General features: G+C 39.1%; 1 protein-coding gene across 2 annotated transcripts in view; it reads right to left on the bottom strand.

Moving 5' to 3' along the window:
• Daam1 (dishevelled associated activator of morphogenesis 1) overlaps positions 1–20,076 on the bottom strand; it is a 167,395-nt gene that overhangs the window by 99,285 nt on the left and 48,034 nt on the right. For both annotated transcript variants that reach the window (XM_013016835.1, XM_013016844.1), the window contains exon 2: positions 1,100–1,319. In XM_013016835.1, the coding sequence (XP_012872289.1) occupies positions 1,100–1,282 (183 nt within the window). In that variant the 5' untranslated portion in view covers positions 1,283–1,319. The remainder of the gene's footprint in view (positions 1–1,099; positions 1,320–20,076) is intronic.

Below are 20,076 nucleotides of genomic sequence, written 5' to 3' on the forward strand. Positions count from 1 at the left end.
CTTTACAGATTCTCTTATATTGGTTCTTCTTTTTGTTTTAAAAATGAATTCTGGTCTGGAAGAGTTGACATGACCTGGTCAGTTTTGATATTATACCTGGAGAATAGTAACACAGCCTACTCTCTTGACTCAAGAAATGATAGCACTCCCTAATACATGTTGAGAAATCTAAATGGTTTGATTAGAACTAACTACAAATGTCAGCAATGATCAAAGGAGGACATAGGAATCATGCAACATTTATTGTGCACTGAGCCACTTCTACTGAAGATTGCTCTTATTTAAATATTATATCACACCAGAAAATGGGCACAGGAAAAAGTAACATTTGTCTGCACTTATGCAGATAAAGTTAGAAAAGTAATTTGAACTAAGCCATCTCTAATCATTATGGTAGCAGCTTTTAAGCAATGCCACCGTGTCCTCTGAAACAGAATGGGAAGAAACACCAGTGTGGGCAATACCTGAGAAGTGAGCTTGAAGAATCCACCTGCACCTCTTAATGAATGAGTATTGCATTAAATACATCATCTCATTTGAGGACAGTGCCCTCAAAAACATGATGATATCTATAAAAACTTTCCCACAAAATAGTTATTATTTCAATCCTATCATTAGGCTAGCTAATGGTACTGTACTTAAGTAATAATGTCTTTCACCAAAAGATCAAGGACCAGTTGTGAAGTATGACTACTTTTTAAAAACACGTCAATACTGTATGCTAGGGAAGGTATGAAGTCAATGAAGGAATTATTTATTTTTATATAAAAGTACAGAATCAGAGTAGAACGGAGGAAATATTAGAAAGGGCAATTTAGGATAAAATACTGTAGCATATTTGAAGACCTGAAGGTCTAAGTCTTCCCATCCACCTAAAGCACCAGCCAAGTATTAGGATATGTTAATGCTACCCTCTTCTACCTGCTCCTTCTCCACAGAGTCAGTGCTGATAGTGAGGGTGCAGACATAAAGGGTGAGTGAGAACCTTTTCACCAGAAGAGGAAAAATTCATAGCAAGTAAAACCAACCCACAAACATCACTCCTCTTCTCTCTCTTCCTGACACCCCACAAATGGCAACACAGAAATCTGGGACTCACCACAAGTTCACTGAACATGACATCCAGCTCCTCCACAGGGGGCATGGGTAATGCTGGCTCCATGGTTTGAAGAGCAAAGTTGCTATCATTTCGCAATCGATATGTGATTTCTGGGTGGTCGTTATTTCGGAAACAGCAAAAGATGAATGAAATCCCCCGACCACCTCTCTTCCTTGGGGCCATGGCTGAATTCTCTTCTACTTCTTGATTTGACTAAAGTCTGTGAAGAGAAGACAGTACACAGTTAAGTGTGCAATAGACAAAAACAACATACTGAAAAGTCAGATTAATTCAAGGAAGAGCCACCTATGCTGATTGTAGACCATGCAGACAAAGGCAGCCAAAAGGCTGGGAGTCCACCTGGAAAGGGAGCCCATGTTCTTCATTTCACTTCTTAAATGTGTCTATGACCAACTGCTAAGCAAACAGTACAACCCTAGTCATTTCATTCTACAATATATGCTCTGATTACATTGAACTACTGGTCATTCTTTGTATATCCCGTTCTTTTTCCTGACAACCTAGTTTTTCCTTTGTACTATCTTGCAAGAATAACCATTTCAAGCCAGCCACTGGTGGCTCATGCCTGTAATCCTAGCTACTCAGGAGGCTGAGATCTAGGGATCACAGTTCAAAGCCATCCAAGCAGGAAAGTCCGTGAACTCTTATCTCCAGTTAACGACCATAAAATGAAGTGGCACCGTGGCTCAAGTGGTAAAGCACTTGCCTTGAGCTGAAGAGCTAAGGGACAGCACCCAAGCCCAGAGTTCAAGCCCCATGATCAACCAAAAAAAAAAACAAAAAAAGAATAGCCATTTCAAGGCAGGTGCTGTTGGCTATTCAGGAAGCTAAGATCTAAGGATTATGGTTCAAAAAGGTAGCCTGCGTAGGAAAGTCCTTAAGACCCTTATCTTCAATTAAACACCAAAAAAGCCAGAAGTAGAGCTGTTGTTCAAATGGTAGAGTACTAACCTTGGACATGAAAGGTCAGGGATAGTACCCAGACTCTGAGTTTGAACCCCAGGACCGGCACTAAAACAAACTAATAAAAATCACACACACACACACACACATACACACACACACACACACACACACACACACACACAGAGCTATTTCTTCCTTACCCCCTAGGAGACCTCATTATTTAAAAATTCAATTCTCATTTAGTCTTCACTTTTCCCAAGTGGAATTAATAATGCTATGTATGCTAAGGTACATGTATCAATCCCAGCACATCCCATTCTAAGTTATTTGTGCCTGTCTTCTGTTAGATTGTGATAATTCAATGTGAGAGGAAGGGGCTATGCACCAAAGTACTTTGTGCTCCAGTGTGCACCAAGAAAAGAGAAGGCACCTGGACAATGTTGATCCTGTTACGTAAACTCAAGACTAAGAGTTAGAAGGATCAAACACTTTCAAAAAGTTCACCAACAGGGAAACAGTTAAATAAGCTATGGAACAAGACCCCTAGTTACTGTCACCATGCTGACAAAGAAAAAGCAGAGGCTCACATCTATGCTTGAATGGATTTCAGGACTACTACAGATCAGAGCCGTGCCATCTCCCACGCAGAACTTAAAGCCGATGGAGGGGACTAGGGGAGATGTAGCAAGGCTGCTGTCTGTGGTGAGAACAGGGGCTAAGGAGTCCTGGGCTCTGTCATGTCCAAGGCACAAAGGGCCATAGCCATCCCCCAGCACTTGCCTGATGCTGCTAGGCAACAGGAACAAGGAGGACATTTTCAGTAAGTGCTAGGTGGGTTCTCTATCCAGCTTTGACTCCAGCAGCTCTGCTTTCATCTTCCCTGAGTACTGAAACATTAACTATCAATCTTCTTTCATAAAATCCTCTTGTGATTGCAATTACAAAAATACAAAAAAGGCATCCCAGGGTGCACGATGTGATCCCTAGAGATGTCATGAAGATCACGAGGCAGACAACTGCTGACAGACCACGGTGTGTGTCCTCACAAACAGGGCAAACTCCAGAGCACACACTTCCTAAAAGACAAGAAACAGCCCAGGGGCCTCCAAAGCCTCCACAATCTGGCCCGTTTGTCTTTCCATTCAGCTCTCTTTGTATGAGTTACTGTATTTCACATTGACTGACCCCTGTCTTGGAGTCTTTATATCAACAGTGTCTGTGACTGGCATGTTTGAGCCCCTACATGTGCAGGGCTGAACCTTCCTCATCATGAAGGCCTGCACCCTTTCTCAGAAAGGCTATCCTCAACCAGATTGGCAACAGTACCTGTGTGATGGTCCCCACAGCAGCTGAAATTATCCTATTCGATTATTTCATGATGGCAGGGGTCTTTGCTTTGTTGCTCACTGCTGTGTCCCTGGCATATGATACCACATGGTATATAGATACACATTTACTAAGTGAATATTGAACTTCAAAATCTCATTTTGAAAGGGGCTGTTAAAAGATATGGGGCATGGAGATGAAAGTCAAGGGGTTAGGAGTCTTAAGTTTTAGTCTCAAGATTTTGGGATTTTAAAGAACATACATTCCACAGAAGACAGCCTGGAAGTAGTGTGTCAACATTCAATAAACAGTGGTTACTTTTGGAGAGTTTTTGTCTATTGTTTCTATCCCTAAGTTTTAAAGTAGGACTCAATCCACCAATATATGGCATCTTCCTAAACTCAGGTCTAAAATTTGTCACTAATTTCTTGGTTTAGTAATTAATGTTATAGATTAAAGTTCTCATAAGCAATTAATATTACAGGTTAAAGTTCTCATAAGCATCTAGGGTTTGCAAATACTTCTGAAGTCAAGTGCTCTGCTTGCTGAAGAAGGATGTGGTCTAGGAGTTAGCAACTGGAAATCTCTGGCATGGAAAAGGAGAGCAAGGTTAAGAATAGTTACCACCATGGAGTTTGTATGATGCATTAACTGCCTCTGATATGGGCTGAGACATCCCACATCCCATTATGTTGACTTATGGTATACTTATACAAGGGTTTACAAGACATATGGCAGTTCTTCTGATTCCTTTTGCAAATCTGTATCAATATACGGATGTATTGTTTGGTATAGGTATGTACCTACCACTATGATAGTAAGCATCAGAAATGGGACATTGGGAATTTATAATCTCATTAAGAGAGTATATCAAATTATTACAACAAAGGTGCTATAATATTCCCTATCAATAAGTGTCCAGTAAACATGCCGGAAGCACCTACAGGGCATCCTGGTAGTAATCCTTGATGGCTGAGTAGAGTGTTGATAGACTATGGAAAGCAGCGTATGAGGCGAGAGAAAGTACAAACACGGGCAAGAGGTAGGAGGGGCATACAGGATATAAGAAACAACTGGCATGAAGCAAAATGAGCTGTGTATCTCCATCTTCCCACAAGAGAGCCGTGGGCTCTAACTCTTACCTCCTGAGAGCACACAGGAGTACAATCAGACTCTCTGGAAAATGAATGAAGAGAGTTAACAGCTTTGTTGTTGTATTTTGCAAGTTGTTTCACATAAACTCAAGTTATGTTAAAACCCCATTGTATATGGAGACCAAGGAAATAATGTCAAAACCATTCCAAAACATTTTCTCAGTCTTAAAAAGAAAATGTCAACATGTCTATCAGCAAAAGAATATGAAGAAAAAACAAAATGCTTAAATAGGGATACAGGTAACAATGAGATGTACAAGATACTATGTACATTGTAACAATGAGATGTACAAGACACTGTGGAAAACGAACTTTACAACTTGGGGGGAGGGGAATTGTGGAGGTGGGGAGGGAAGGGATGGTAGGGGAAAAACAAAGGAGAAGGCAACAATGCTCCATAGGAACTGGACTCATTACCTTATTACCTTGCTCATGTAACTGTAACCCCTCTATACATTATTTTTACAATAAAAACATACAAAAATAAATAAAAATAAAAAAGAATATGAAGGTGGCCAGGCACTAGTGGCTCACACCCATAATCTTAGCTACTTAAGAAGCTCAGATCTGGAAAAATGTGGTTCAAAGAAAGTTCAGGCAGAAAAGTCTATGAGACTCCATCTTCAAAATAACCAGCAAAAAGCAGACACAGTTCAAGTAGTATAGTGTCAGCCAAGCCAGCAAGCTAGAGGCCCTGAGTTCAAACTTGAATCCCAGAAGAGGGTGAAGGCGGGGATTGGCTAGTTTCTAAGATAGGCAGTAAGTTACAAAGCCTAGGACATTTTGAAACCTCATTGAACTAATTTGTAAGGACAAACATTTTGCCCTTGACAGGCAGTTTGTATCTGAAAATCTTGGTAAAGCCCAAAGACAAAAACATCTTATGCTAGCATCTCTGTGGAACAGTAATTACAAGACCTTTGATTAAACCCATCCTTTAACTATTGATGATAGCATAAAGGCTGAGATTTCCAACTAGAAAACGCTAATACATGTATTTGCAACTCCACCGTTCAGAGCCTCGTCTCTCAAACACAGACAAAAACAGGAAGCAAGTACACTGGCCCACTTGACCCCTTAAAGGCAGTAGCTGCTAGCAGCCAGCCCTTCTAACCTGTTCTGGCACTTCATTGATAATGAGTGGCCACAAGCACATCATATCCATCGCTTCTTACCATTATCCTCATTTCACAGATGAGACTTAAGAGGAGATGAGCAGTGGGGGAGGAGCAGCAAGTAGGCAAAGAGAAGTCTAAAGGAGACTTTATTCCCTGGTAAAAAGGAGCTGTTCATGTGGAGAAGCGTGGCTGGGTGGAGGAGCCAGGCAGCTTGGTGGATGGAGGTCAGGAAACCTGCTTGCTTAGTTGGACTGGAATCCGTTCCCCACCCTCTGCAACCTCAGGGCCATGTTCAGCCTTCCCTTTACCTCAGCCTGAATGACTACAGCAGTTTCTTTTCCCTGTCCCTGATTCCCCAGTCCAGAGATTGGCAGACTTTTCCTGTAAAGGGCCAAACAGTAAACACTGTAGGCTTTGTAGGCCATTAGGCTTCTATTGCAAGTACTTAACGCTGTCATTTTGCCATGAAAATAGTCACAGATATCTGTAAACAAGGGTGTGCCTGGCCTCCAATAAAATTCTAGTGTGGACACTAAAATATGAATTCCATATAACTTTTTAATGTCGCTAAGCAATATCTTTAAATTTTACTTTCAAACCATTGAGTATGTGTGAAAAATCATTCTTAGCCCACACATCAAAAAACCAGGTGGCATGCCCATGTGCACTTTTGGTCTGCATGCAAGTCACCAATAGTTGCCCCACTGTGTCATATTTATCCATGTAGCCTGTGAAACTACTTTAGACAGCATGATGAGCAAGGGCCTCCCTTGATAGGTGACATTTAGCTGAGCCCTGATGGATAAAATAATAGACTCAACTCTTCCAAGGGTCAAGGAAAAGGATTCTAGACAGAGGGCAGAGTGTGTACACTGGACTGGAACAAGAAGAGAAATGGCACATCAAGTCATAGACAGAACACCAGGAAGTTGAATGGCCAGACTGGAAGGGCTCATACCAAGAAGTGCTAGGTCCTGGTCTACTTGATTTTCTAGTCCTCATCTCCCAACATCCTTAACATTGCCCAAGCCTATGCCCCATCTACCCAGGTGTGCATACCTTGACAGGAGTTGTACATCAAGCCCACACATAAACATAGGGTGTTTTCCTTCTTTATACTGCTTCTGTGGGTCCTACATGTCCTAGGGTTGGGCACATATTTCTTGCCTTAACTCATACCATGTACATACTGAGTATATTTTTTAAAATCTCTTTTCCCCATTAGACTATGGGATCCTAAAAGGAGAAACTAATTTTTTTTTTCAGTTCCTGACACATAGTATCTTCTCATTATGTGCTTGTTGAATGCAAAAGCATAAATGCCTAAGTGAGCAGATGGCTTTACCTCTGAATTCCGGGCATGTGACTTGGTGTTCTTCACAACGTTTTTCATAACCACCAGAACATTTGAAGCCAACTGGATCGCCAAGTACTCCTAAGCTACTTGTCAAGTCTTTTTGGTGGTTTTTACATTTTGTTTTGTGTTTTTGTGTTTTTTTTGGACACTGTCAGTAGCTCTATGGACAAATTTAGCCTTAGGATACTTTGTGGTTTTCTTAGAGCTTTATCAGCTCCTTCTCAAGTATGTTTCACTGACATAACTTTTCAGCTATTTTCCCAATCTCTTACATCCAGTGAACACATTGCTAGAGAGAAGATTCATTCATTCAGCTCCCTTGCCTGGGCCTCCTCAATTTTCTAGAGACACAGGCATAGAGCCATCTGGGGAGAGGAGCTGGTCTTTCTCCTGTCTGATGAAGAGGGAATGTGTATTTCCTGAAACCAAGGGCTGATGTTTCCATATCTCTCTCCCTTTATAATCAGCTCAGCCTGAAGGAAAGGACTAATGCTGCCATGACAGCTGGGTCCTCAACCAGAACACACTTATAATCTCAGCTTCTGGCACTGGCACAGAGGAAGAAGTCACCTCTGGGACATCCAAAATGCAATCCATCTATATCATTATAGATGACTACTGCTATGTTGTGCACACGGAAGCAATTAAAAAGGGACTTAAGATTCTGGAGCAGGTGCTCCAGAAATTCAATCCATCTGTGGCCTCGCTCAAAGTCACAGTCATTTGTACTGCTCTTTGACAAAACAAACAAGACTCTGAATGCAGCAATTGTCAAAATATTAAAGCCCAGTTTTAGAGAATGTAGATGATGGTGATTAGGATGATTAAAAAAAGAAAAACCACAATAAAGCAGCTTAGAGTCCTCCTAAAAACCCTTCCTAGCACTTTTCCTTTGATGATGCCAAGTCACAATGCATGCAATATGTAGTATTTGTTTTCCATAGAGCAAAACACAACCAGCATCTACCATATGGGGAAAATTTGAAGGTTGTGATAGCAAAACAGATTCGTCGTGAAACATACACCGTTTTAATTGGTCCATCAGGGACTTCTGCCACACGCTTATAAACTGGTTGTCCATACTGAGAGAGCTCATCACTGGCTAAGTGACCAAGATTCCTCTAAATGGTTACAGAGGAAACAGCAGGCTAGATATGCTGGGGAAAGGGAGGGAGGAAGCAAGAGATAGTGAGTCCTGTTAGAGCACAACTTGAAAACGTTGGCTTTTCTGCATGTATTCACTTATGCAGTTGTCATATTTGTTGTCCCTCACTTCTATAAGTTCAGTCAAGACAGTCTTTCCCACTGAAGTCTCCACACTAAAATCCAGTCGTTGTTAATGTATTATAAAAGGTCTCTGGAATGTCTGAGACAAGGGACTCCATGTCACACGGATAAAATGAGAGAGAAGGGAGAAATGTATGGCTTAAGAACAACTTTAGGAAGAAAGACTGGGGACCCTTGGTTTTAGAAGCCATACCTATTGCTTTCGGAGTAACAGTACAGCTCAAACTGTACGGTTTTCCAAAGTCCCATTATGCACTTTGGGTTCCAACAACACAATGATGTTAATCCAAAGTCTCTTATCAAGAAAAAATATGAAAGGAAAAAAAATGCTTTGCTTCTTTCCTTGGCCTTCTCTATCCTCTCTCACATTCCTCATGTCTGGTTTCATTTCCCAAGTACATCAGAAGCCAAATGCTATTTGGAGTTTTAAGAAATCCTGGGATACAGTCTAAAAGTTGCAGAAGAAATGTCTGAAAGAAAATTGTGTTTTCCCCACAAGTTTCAACATCCTCTCTATCAGGAAACGGAAGGGTGTTTCTCAGTAAGTATATCCAGTGGGTAGACAGCTCTTCCCACATGCTTGGTCCCAAAAGGATGTTCTAATAGGGCACTTTTGGAGTGGCTCCTGGAAATCCACCCAGCAGTCAGTACACTCAAACCAGTAGCAACTCTTCTAAGGCAAGAGGCAAATAATGAGAGCACCCTTCCTGTCTCTCCCCTCCCCCCAACCCCTGCATTGACAGGGAAACCACACTCCAAACATCCAAAACAAGTCACTAGAAGAACATCAAAACACTTCATACTCAGGTGACTTCTGGACACCAAGGTAGGCAGAGTGGAAGGCCCAACCCATCCCCTTCTTCCTCCCCTACTTCCTTCATAGATGAGGAAGGAAGGAGTCCCCTTGCCCCCAGGAAAATCCTTAGGCCATGCCAAAGTAGAGCTGTAGCTCAGTTTATAAGAGTTTTGAGCAAAAAAAGCTCAGGGACAGCTCCCAAGGCCTGAGTTCAAGCCCCAAGACTGGCACAAAGACAACAACAACAAACAAACAAACAACAACGAAAACACCTCAGGCAAGACTAGTATTCAACCAGCACATAATTAACCATCTTTGGCCAACCCCAAGCCACAGACTCCTGCCAGAAACACTAACCCACCCCACGTGTAAAGAGCAAACAAGGGCACCTCAGGATTTTCACCCTACAAAACTGGCAACAAACTGCTGTGTGTTATGACTCAAGACTTTAACCACAGGTTTAGAGTATAAATCCTTAAAGCCAATATAATACGGTCTCTAGTTAGGAAGCTGGTGCTGTTCATGTGACAGAAACCAGAGTCTGGAAGTCAGGACATCTCGTCTCGATCATCTGGGAGAAAAGCCAAACCAAAAGTGTCACTGGAGCTCCCCACCAAAAAAAAATCCCAGCCTCAACACAGAGCTGGGCCATCCCACTGCAGAACCGTCGCTAGTCTATGAGTTAAGTCAACAAACAATTCTAAGCTGAAACCAAAAGAAATGCAAGTCATTTTGCCCCGTTGGGTCCTTGTCTTCACTGCCTCTTAGGGGATCCACTCCAAGTCTATACAAAAATACATTTAAATGTGGGAGTTACAAAAGCATTGCATGCTACATCAAAGCTCTCCCTTGTCTAGGATGCTAACTTTTGTTCTTTAACAAGCATGTAAAAGAGTGTAAGTTTTCTGAATCGCCTAGCAGCTCTTCCATAAGGCTGCAAGAATAAGATCATTCGTTACTAGAAAAGAACACCTGTAGGTTGCATTATAATGGCAAACACCTATACTCTTGTCTCAGATGGAATGACCTCCTGAAGTCAGGCTTCACAAATCTCAGAGCATATGGCTGCCTCCTAAAGTATCTCCCACCCCAGTAATCACACTTGAGGTATTAAAGCTTTATGAAAACCCTTTGGGGTCATCCACACCAGAAATGTGCAATTATATTCAAAGATAATAGTATCCTTTAACTCCTTTACAATGGAAATAATACAGGTAAATTAGGGAGAGAAGCAGCTAAACAGACATATTATACTTGGTTTCAGCAGCTCTTTTGCAGACAGATGTTCCAAGTTGACTAGGAGTTGAAAAAATAAATTGAAATCTCTACCCCCATAGATGGTACAATGATGTTAGGTCCCCTCCCAGCCCACCCCACCCCCCAAAAAACACAGCAGGACACATATCCCCCAGGGAGAAACTGCTACTGGCTCTCATGGCCTCCAAACCAGATACTACTCAATCTTATATATATTTTTTTCTTTTTTTGCTGGTTCTGGGGCTTGAACTCAGGGCCTACACGCTGTCCCTGAGCCTCTTTGTGCTCAAGGCTAGTGCTCTGTATCACTTCCGGCCTTTTCTGAGTGGTTAATTGGAGATAAGAGTCTCATGGACTTTTCTGTCTGGGCTGGTTTTGAGCTGTGATCCTCAGATCTCAGCCTCCTGAGTAGCTAGGATTACAGGCGTGAGCCACTGGTACCGGGTTCAATCTTGATCTTTATCAAACACTATAACTATGGTTTCTCCAGACATTTTATTGCCTGTAAGTAGATATCATAATTATTTCCACACTGGCTTCTGTGAAGAATGATGACTGTTAGCATAGTTGGAAAAGGAGAGTTCTCTTGACTGAAAATGAGAGATTGGCCCAAAGGGTTTTTATCTTCATGTTTACTAAAAGCAAAACTTAAAGCTCACTAATTACCTTCCTCTTTGGGGGCTTGCTTCTGACTACATTAATACCAAGTAACTTAAATGCAATTGCAAGAGGAAAACATGAAACTAAATAGAATAAAGATACTTGGTTACCACCAGCCTCCCACTCTAGTAAGGATGAAGAAGCCCGGATCTTCCTCTGAGCTGATGTCTCCGCTTTCCAGCTAGGGAAAAACTGAATTCAGACGAGCTAGGAACAGACAGCAGTGAATTGTAACCAAAGTTCAAAAACTCATTCCACCACTTCTTTTGTAATTTCAGGAAGGACACTTGACTTTACTGACTCCATTTTATCATCTATAGAAATGATGTAGCTCTTACACACTCATTAAAAGAAGCAGATAATCGTATTCCCAATAGAAGATTCATTCTTAGCCCTGGGAGAAACTGTACAAAATGGGCCGATGTGTGCTACCTCCTTATATGGTTAGCACCGCCCAAGAATTCAGTAAATATCTGGTGGACGACATTAAAAACTTGAAGGGATGATACAGATTTGTTAACGACTGTTGGTGGAAATATGCTAACCTAGGTTCCTTCTCTGGCATTCCTGTGCCTATCAGCAGTGTAAATTCCTGGAATGAAGTTAGCTTCATCTCTACAGGGCAGTTGTCATCACTAAAATGAGAGCTCTGTAAGTCAGTCCGCTTAGCTGCAGCTTGTGGGAAATTCCCTGAGGTTAGGGGCCAGTGTGAAAAGGAGCATAAAAATAAAGCTTTCTTGACTAGTTGGAAGAATTCAAAAATCAATCCAAATACTTGCTCACAAACTTCCACAGGCCATACCCAATTTAGTCCCTGCAAGGATACTGACACTGGCAATTCTGCTCTGATCCCTCTTTTAGACTCTCCTCAGTCACTGAGCTCATCGACTAATTATTTTATGTTCTAAGTCTAAAGGCATCTTTTCTGGCCAGGAAAATATTTGGGAATTGGTCACCAAGATAGAAAATGTACTGTAAACCCTCAATATAACAAATACACAGGGCCACTGGCTTTTATACTTCTGCCCCAGAAAGCTCATTCTAAACAGACCTAGACACAGCTACCATTTGCCATTACAAATGTGAAAAATGTTTATGGAAACCTAAGTATATGGTGTTACCTGAGTTTCAAATTACAGTGTCAAAAAAAATTGTGTTTTGCAGAGCCCCAGTCTCTCCACAACCCTGTAGCTCAGAGGGGCTCGTTTAGGGTAACATGCTGAGGCTCTGCATGGGGCCAGCACCACGCCTATGTTAGGCTTCTCCTAATGAGTCCAATTCATAGCCAGGCTGAGAGAAACTCCCCAGAAATCACCAGGGCGGAAGATTTCAGTCACAGTGTGAGAACTAGTACTCCCTTCTGAGGAAGCACCCTGCCCTTCATAAAACTTCTACTTATGAGCCTTACATTATAAATCTTCAAAAGCAGCTTATGGAAAGATGGTGAATAAAAGCTTCATTTGTATGCAAATAAGGCAGTAAAGAAATAAGGCACTAATGAGGACATCCGGCTACTGGTTCTGTCCTGTTTTAGGTGTACTGACTCTCCAACCAGAAATGACCCAGCCCTTCATGAAAGATCATGTATCTTCTGACATTTACAAGTTTATAAGTAGAGGTATTCATTTTGCCAGGTCAGCCTTTAAAACATTTTACAAAGCCATAGAATTAAACAATAACAACAAAAGACTTGGAGAAATAAAGCTTTCATGTGGGCCTTCCAACTTCCATAAAGACTTAAGGTGGGGGGAGGGGAGAACCCTTCTCCAAATAAAAACAAAAACAGTAGTGGGTAGAAAGATAGCCAGAAGGAAAAATCTCAGCCCTGCAATAGACACGCCAATAACCCATAGATGGGAAAGCCAATTGTAACACCTTACTGGAAGACATACTGACAAGCTATTGTTGTTTTAATGGCTCTTTAATCCACATCTAACAAGAATTCTTAGACTCCATATCTAATAATTTAACAATGATAGGCACGGAAATGGGCACAGAGATGCACTAGAAAGAAGTTTACTGTGACCTTAGAATAGAAAGAAAATGGGACTCGTGATAGGTAAAATGAATCATCCAAGTGTCCTTCAGTAACTGAAAGTTTGAATGAACGTTTGATGTTCATATTTCAATGCTAAGGCCATATCCCTTATCAACAAAATCAAGATGTTTGGAACTAGAGCCAAGGAATGAGTCTTGCTCCTTGCTCTCCAGATGATTTTCACTGTATAGCCAAGTTAGAGAACTAGTGCTTGGAAACTTACACCTAGCATAACAAAGACTGTGTCCAGTCTGTGAGTGTCAATATGCACTTTTAATCCATTCAGAAAGAAAGACAGACAGGCAGAAGCCAAGCAACATAGCTAAATGTATTTATGTATGTTTATGCATGTAAATGCATAAACTTATGCACACATGCATAAGTCTCACCATTTATGTTAAAACTGAAAAATTATATTTGTGGCAGTATGTGCACATTTTTAGATATAAATTCCTTCCCAAACGCTATACTTTCAATGCACAGAGATCATTCCAGAATTGTTTTAAGTATTGTCACCTAACTAATGTCTTTAGCTAACTACTTGGCACATGGAAGATACATAATAAATGATAAATATCATTCCTGTGTGTGTTTGTCTCTATGGACCCTATAGAAAAAGTTTTAAGTTGAATCAACTATCCAAAGTGTGTGATGCAGTTGCTAGTATACTGTTGACAGCAGATGTTTGTAAACCTTCTCAGTAACCTCATTAAAACTCTAAATACACCTGAATATCTTTTGCTATTCTATTGGTCTTTTTACAGCTTGCTTTTTGTGTAAATTGTGTATAACTGATGCCAAGAAATGCTGATTTTTTTTTTACAGATAATATAATGATTTGTAAATCTACCATAGTGGTCTTGGTCTCCTTGTCCACCCTACTCCAGCTCACCCTCAGTACTAGGGATTGAATTCAGGGCTTCACACTCATGTTCAACTCTACCACTTGTGCCATACCTTTACTTTCACCTCTTTGCTAGTTATTTGGATATATACGTTTCACTAGCTCTGAACTAATTATCAGATCCAAGCCTTCCAAGTGGCTAAAATTTAGCCTAGGATTAAGCAGGTAGGCCTGAGCCACTGGTGCCCATAAAAGACTTTTATATAAAAGGCTTTTTATATAAACCAACAAATTTAAAATTTCGAGGTAACACTAGAGGTAACCTTGTGAAACAAAAAAGCGTGCTCCCAAGATATCCGAAACCAGATACAGGCATAACAATGTAACAAACCTTCAAACAATGTTTAATTTTAAATTTGCCACATTCCAAAATATAATTTATGGAGTATCTCCAGCCCACAAAGATCATTATATCACAAGTTCAAAATGCTCAGAACCAGTTAAAAGAGCACATCTACTGTTTTTTTCACCTTTCATTTAGCTCTGGTTTTTATTATAGCTCTATTGTGGGCTGAAAAATCCTATGGATTTTACAAATCTATCCCCAAATAATTTTTAAAACTTTACTGCCAGGTACTTTTTTAAAGTATATGTAATACATATTTAATAATTGGACACTAGTGTTTGGCTGTAGTAGCTTTAAAATTGGTTTCCAGGAATGTTCTCATTCTTAAGTATATGCTTCTGAGGCTCCATCTTGAAAAGGTGAGATATTCGGGGTCCTCTTCTCAATAAATCACCAATGGAAAAATGATTATATGAGCTTAAAAGGTAAGAGATGGTCTTCAAGAAACTTTCAAAAAGTGAGGTTCAAATGCTGATAGTGGCAAGTTTATATGCCCAGTTCAAATACTCAACTTAGATAGCTGGAAAGGAAGTCAATGGCTTTGTGGCCTCCAAACTGTTAAGCAATATATTAATGCCAATCACAATGAAATAGTTACTATTACTTGGCAGGGGGTGGGGGAGTCCATTGAAAACAAATAGTGGGTTTTTCTAAAATTGTTATGAACTGCTAGAATGCAACTACATGTTGCTCAGAGCACCACAACCAGGTCTGAATGTCACTGCATCATTCAAAGCACACATGTACCTCTCACTGTGGAAAATATCTAGGAATTTGTTCTGATACCTGTTATTGTTAGTAGGCTATTTTGGCAATTGAATTCCAAGTGACTTCTAGAAACTCCAGGTGACCTAGGAAGAAGTAATCATACTCTTCTGGGAGTAAAGAAGCCATGCAAAAGTAATCTTGAGGAAGGAAAAATCGGAAAGGTGTGGCTTTCCTCTTAATACCCACTTTTAAAACAACCTAAACAAAATAAAAACAATGCAGAACTAAGGTGGGGGAAGGGCAGAGGAAAGCTTTATGAGCTAGTGGGCAGCTGCTCAGAGAGAATATTGAGTGGGTGAACTGGTGAACACTTACCATTTCTTTCCATTAAACAAAGCTAGCCATCAGTAGACAGAAATAAGTAGCATTTACAAGAAAGAGAATGTTTTCTCTTTCCTCTACATAGACTAAATATCCTTGGTAGGTTATTCACAGAGTTTACAGAAACACTTCTGAAACTATAGGAGCCAAACAAGTAAAGAAAGAGTTTCACTGCATTTTAATTACTATAAGTAGGTTACTACACTCCTATTTTGGCCTGGATCAAAAATAAAGCAAAGGAAAAGGACTTCACAGTCATCAAGAGAAATGGAAAGGAAGCTGACATTATCTAATGTGTCCTCTCTACCAACTCTGTAATTTTCTAAATAATTAGCTGTGAACACTAATTGCTTTATTGGGTAACCCAAAAAGACGAAACACTAAAGAGACTACTGCTCTTGCAAAATTTGTTCCAAATGAAATAATATGAAAAGCTCTGTTTTAAATTGTTATTCCTACTCCTTTATCAAGCCTGGAGTATTTGAAGGAAGGTTGTTATTTAGACTTCGTTTTCTGAGGGATAGTGCTAGACAGCCAAAAGTTATCCGTGTCTAAATGAGGGAAGCATGAATACAAAGATGGTTAAACAATTTAAGGTAGTTCAGAGTGAAGGATTCTAAACTTATTAATAAAATACATATACTTGTAAACAATAAAATTTTTAATTGTCAACTATACCTTAATGTTTAAAAGGAGATATTATTTGACACATTCATTGGTTTAACTCGAGTCAAAAACTGCACAATAAGCATTGTATATCAAGTTCAAACATGCAAACAAACATGATAAAATAATAGATACAAAAGCATATTAAGAGTAAATGTTTGCTAGGTGCCAGTGGCTCATACCTATAATCCTAGCTACTCAAGAGGCTGAGACTTGAGGATAACAGTTTGAAGCCAGCCTGAACAGAAAGGTCCCTAAGACTTATCTCCAATTAATCATGGAAAAGGCTGGAAGTGGTGCTATGACTCAAGTGGTAGAGTGCTAGCTTGGAGCAAAAGGAGTTCAGGGACAGCTCCCAGGCCCAGAGTTAAAACCCCAGGACTGGAAAAAAAAAGAAAAGAAAAGAAAAAAGGGTGGATGTTTCTGGCGTAGTATGATACGGGAGACGATAGAAGGGTAAGGTTAATTAGGATTCATGGAATACATATGTCAAAATGTCACAATGAAATCCCTTTATACAACTAATGTATGCTAATTTTTAAGCTGTTGATTAAAAAAGGAAAGAAAAGACAAGTTCCTTCTAAAGCATGAAATGAAATGGAAAAAGAAGGAAACTTGTTTTCTCTCAGTCCCTTTGGTTCTAAAACTTTTTAAACTGACATTACATTTTTTTGCTTCTCAATTATTATTCAGTCTCTGAACCTTTGGAATATAGTAACAATCTCTGCTTGGTCTTTTCAAAAATTAATAACACTGAAACTATGCGTGGTGGCATACACTGATAGTCCCAGTTATCTGGAGGCAAAAACACAGGATCGAAAATTAGTAGCTATCCTGGGCAAAGTAAGCTAGAGATTATATCAAAAACAAAAGCAAAATAGCTGCAGGCATGGCTCAAGTGGGAATATGCTTGCCTACAACATGTGAAACTCTTGAGTTCAATCTCTAGTACCACATAAATAAATTTAATCAATTAATTCAATTCCAGAGGTGAAAGACTTACATACTGAAAAACATTTCTGGAAATAATTTTAAAAGATACATCGATTAAGCCTTTAATTGGAGAACTCAGCATTGTGAAGATATCAGTAATAACCAAATCAATCTATAAACTCAATGATATCCCTATTAAAATCTCAATGACTTTTTTTAAAGATTAAAAATAAATCTATTCTAAAAGTCATGTGGATCTCAAAAGGTTTCTGAGTAGTCTAAATAATATGGAAAAAGAAAAACAAAGTTGGAGGTCTTATACTTCCTGGTTTCAAAATAGTACAAAGGTGAAGTAATCAAAACAGGATAGTACTGGCATACTGGCAGACAAGGAAACCAATGGAATAGAGCCCTGAATAAACTCTTATACATACAATCAAATGATCACCGACAATGAAGCTATGGCCATGTAGTAAAGAAACAACAGTCTCTTCAACTCATGACTATAAGGAAACTGAATATCCACATGTGAAAGAATAAAGTTGGATGGAATTGGTGCTGGGGCTCAAAGTGGTAGAACAAAAGAGCTTGAGCAAAAGAGCTCTGGGACAGCATTAAGCCCTGAGTTCAAGCCCTAGGGCCAACAAAACAAAATAAAACAAAATAAAAAACAACTTTTAAGCCAAGCATTGGTGGCTTACACCTGTAATTCTAGCTACTCAGAAGGCTGAGATCTGAGGATCATGGTTCAAACCCAGCCCGGACAGGAAAAGTCTGTGAGATATTTATCTCCAATTAAATCACAGAAAAACTGGAAGTGGTGCTGTGGCTCAAGTAGTAGAGTGCTACCCTTGAGCAAAAGCTGCTCAGGGACAGCGCCCAGGTTCTGAGTCCAAGCCTCAGGAATGGCAAAAAAAAAGATGAAGCTGGAGTTGGGTACTGGTGGCTCATGCCTGTAATCCTAGCTACTTGGAAGGCTGATATCTGAACCATGATTGAATGTAGCCCAGGAATACATATGAGACCCTGTCTCACCAATAGCTAGGCATTGTGGCATACATCTGTTATCCAGCTAAGATGGGAAACATAAAATGGAAGGTCTGGGTTCAGACATGAGCACAGGGAAGAAGTAAAATCATATTTCAAAAAAGGGCTGAAGGTGGTTGGACAGTAGAGTACCTGCTTACTAAATACAAGGCTCTGAGATTAAACTCCTCAGTATTGTGAATGCAGGAAAGAAAAAATAAAGTTTGATCATTATATTATACTTGATACTAAAGCTAATGCAAAATAAAATAAAAAGCTAAAGTGAATCCCCTAAATTTGATAGAAAATTCTGGTAGAAAACTCAGAGGAAAGATCCAGAAAATTATATTTGACAGTAAATTTTATATGACACCAAAAACATGGGCAACAAGGGCAAAAATAAACCAATAGGACCATGTCAAATATAAAAACCTCCATGTATCAATCAACAGTGAAATGGAATAGGAGAGAATACTTGCAAAATGTGTCTGATTAAGTATTAGTATCTAGAACTCCTACAACTCAACAACAAAAACACAAACAGGTAAAGAACTTAAATAGATATTTCACCAAAGCCAGCAAACAAACAGCCAACATACATATTTTTTAAAAAGCTCACTAATCATAAATGTAAATCACAGCCAAAATAAGGTATCACTTCATACTTCACTACTACCAAAAGAAACAAATAGTACTGATGAGCCCATAAAAAAACTAGAATCCACACAAAGATGGTGGGCCTATAAAATGGTAAAACCAATATGGTGATTTTACAAAGAGATTAAAACTAAGATTACCATATGATTCAGCAATACTGCTTCTGGAAATATATCCAAAGGAATTCAGACATTATACTGAGTGAAACAAGCCATTAACAAAAATACAAATACAAATCCATTTATTTGAAATCTCTAAAATAATCAAATCCATAGACCCAAAAGTATAATGGTAGTTGCCAGGAACTAGAAAGAGGGAAGAAATAAACATTTAATTAATTTATATGCATATAAAGTAAATTATAAATTAATTAATTTATATACATAATTGGCATAGAATTTCAGTTTTGCAAGATGAAAAAGGTTTGGAACCTCTTTTACAATAATATGAATATGCTTAATACTGGTCACATGAAAATGGTAGAGTGGTAAATTTTTAAAAATAAACATCATTTACTTATCAATCCTTTTCAACTTCTAATATACTTTATATCTATTTATTACCTTGGGTAGCCTAAGAGATAAACAATGAGTCCTTAAGGTTTTCCAAGGTCAAGGCCTATCTATCCTCTGACTATGATTTACAGGATGCTTTCATGTCTGAAAATTTCCATTTCACTATATGCAATCCTATCATTGTTTAAAAAAATCTGTTCAACAGTAAAACACTAGTATATTCAATGACTTTCTCTCTTTAAACTTGTACAATTCAGAAAGAGGTGATTCTGAATATCAGTGTCATCATCCTAACTCATCACTATAGTCACAAAATGTACAACTGCTTACTTTAATCTAAATTTTATAATTTCAAATCTCAAACTGTATTCTTCACAACAGAAGTAAATTTTGATATCTTTATAATGCCCGCTGCCCAGTTAGCAGATCCAAACATTACAAACAAGACTAAAAAAATATCCATTTAAAGGCTTTTTTATTAAGTACTTACTTATTAGGAACTTTGTCCCAATAGGAATGAATTCACTTCATAGTTTCAAGTCTTGCCCTAAAAGCTAATTCTAACATTATAAAAACAAAAGTAAACTATATCCTGTTACACTCAGGGTTTCTGATCCAACCTTAAATAAGCGCTCAAATCCCCAAATGGAAAGTATAAATTATAAAAAGTCACCAAATGAAAACATTATAGCTGGTTACAAAAGATAAAGACAGAAGAGGGTGTGCTACTAGGAAGGATAAAGAAGGATGAATATTATCAAAACAGATTATTTGCAACTATGAAAAGATAAAGGCAAACATTACTAACGAGTTTTCAAAGGATAAGAAAAGTAATGACAAAATCAAAGGTAGTATATAATTAAAAGAGACCTCAAAATTGCAAAGTAAAAAGAAACCACATTTCAATCCACCTGATAGAGA

The sequence above is a fragment of the Dipodomys ordii genome, unplaced genomic scaffold (genome assembly GCF_000151885.1).
Source record: "Dipodomys ordii isolate 6190 unplaced genomic scaffold, Dord_2.0 Scaffold2, whole genome shotgun sequence".
NCBI lineage: Eukaryota > Metazoa > Chordata > Mammalia > Rodentia > Heteromyidae > Dipodomys > Dipodomys ordii.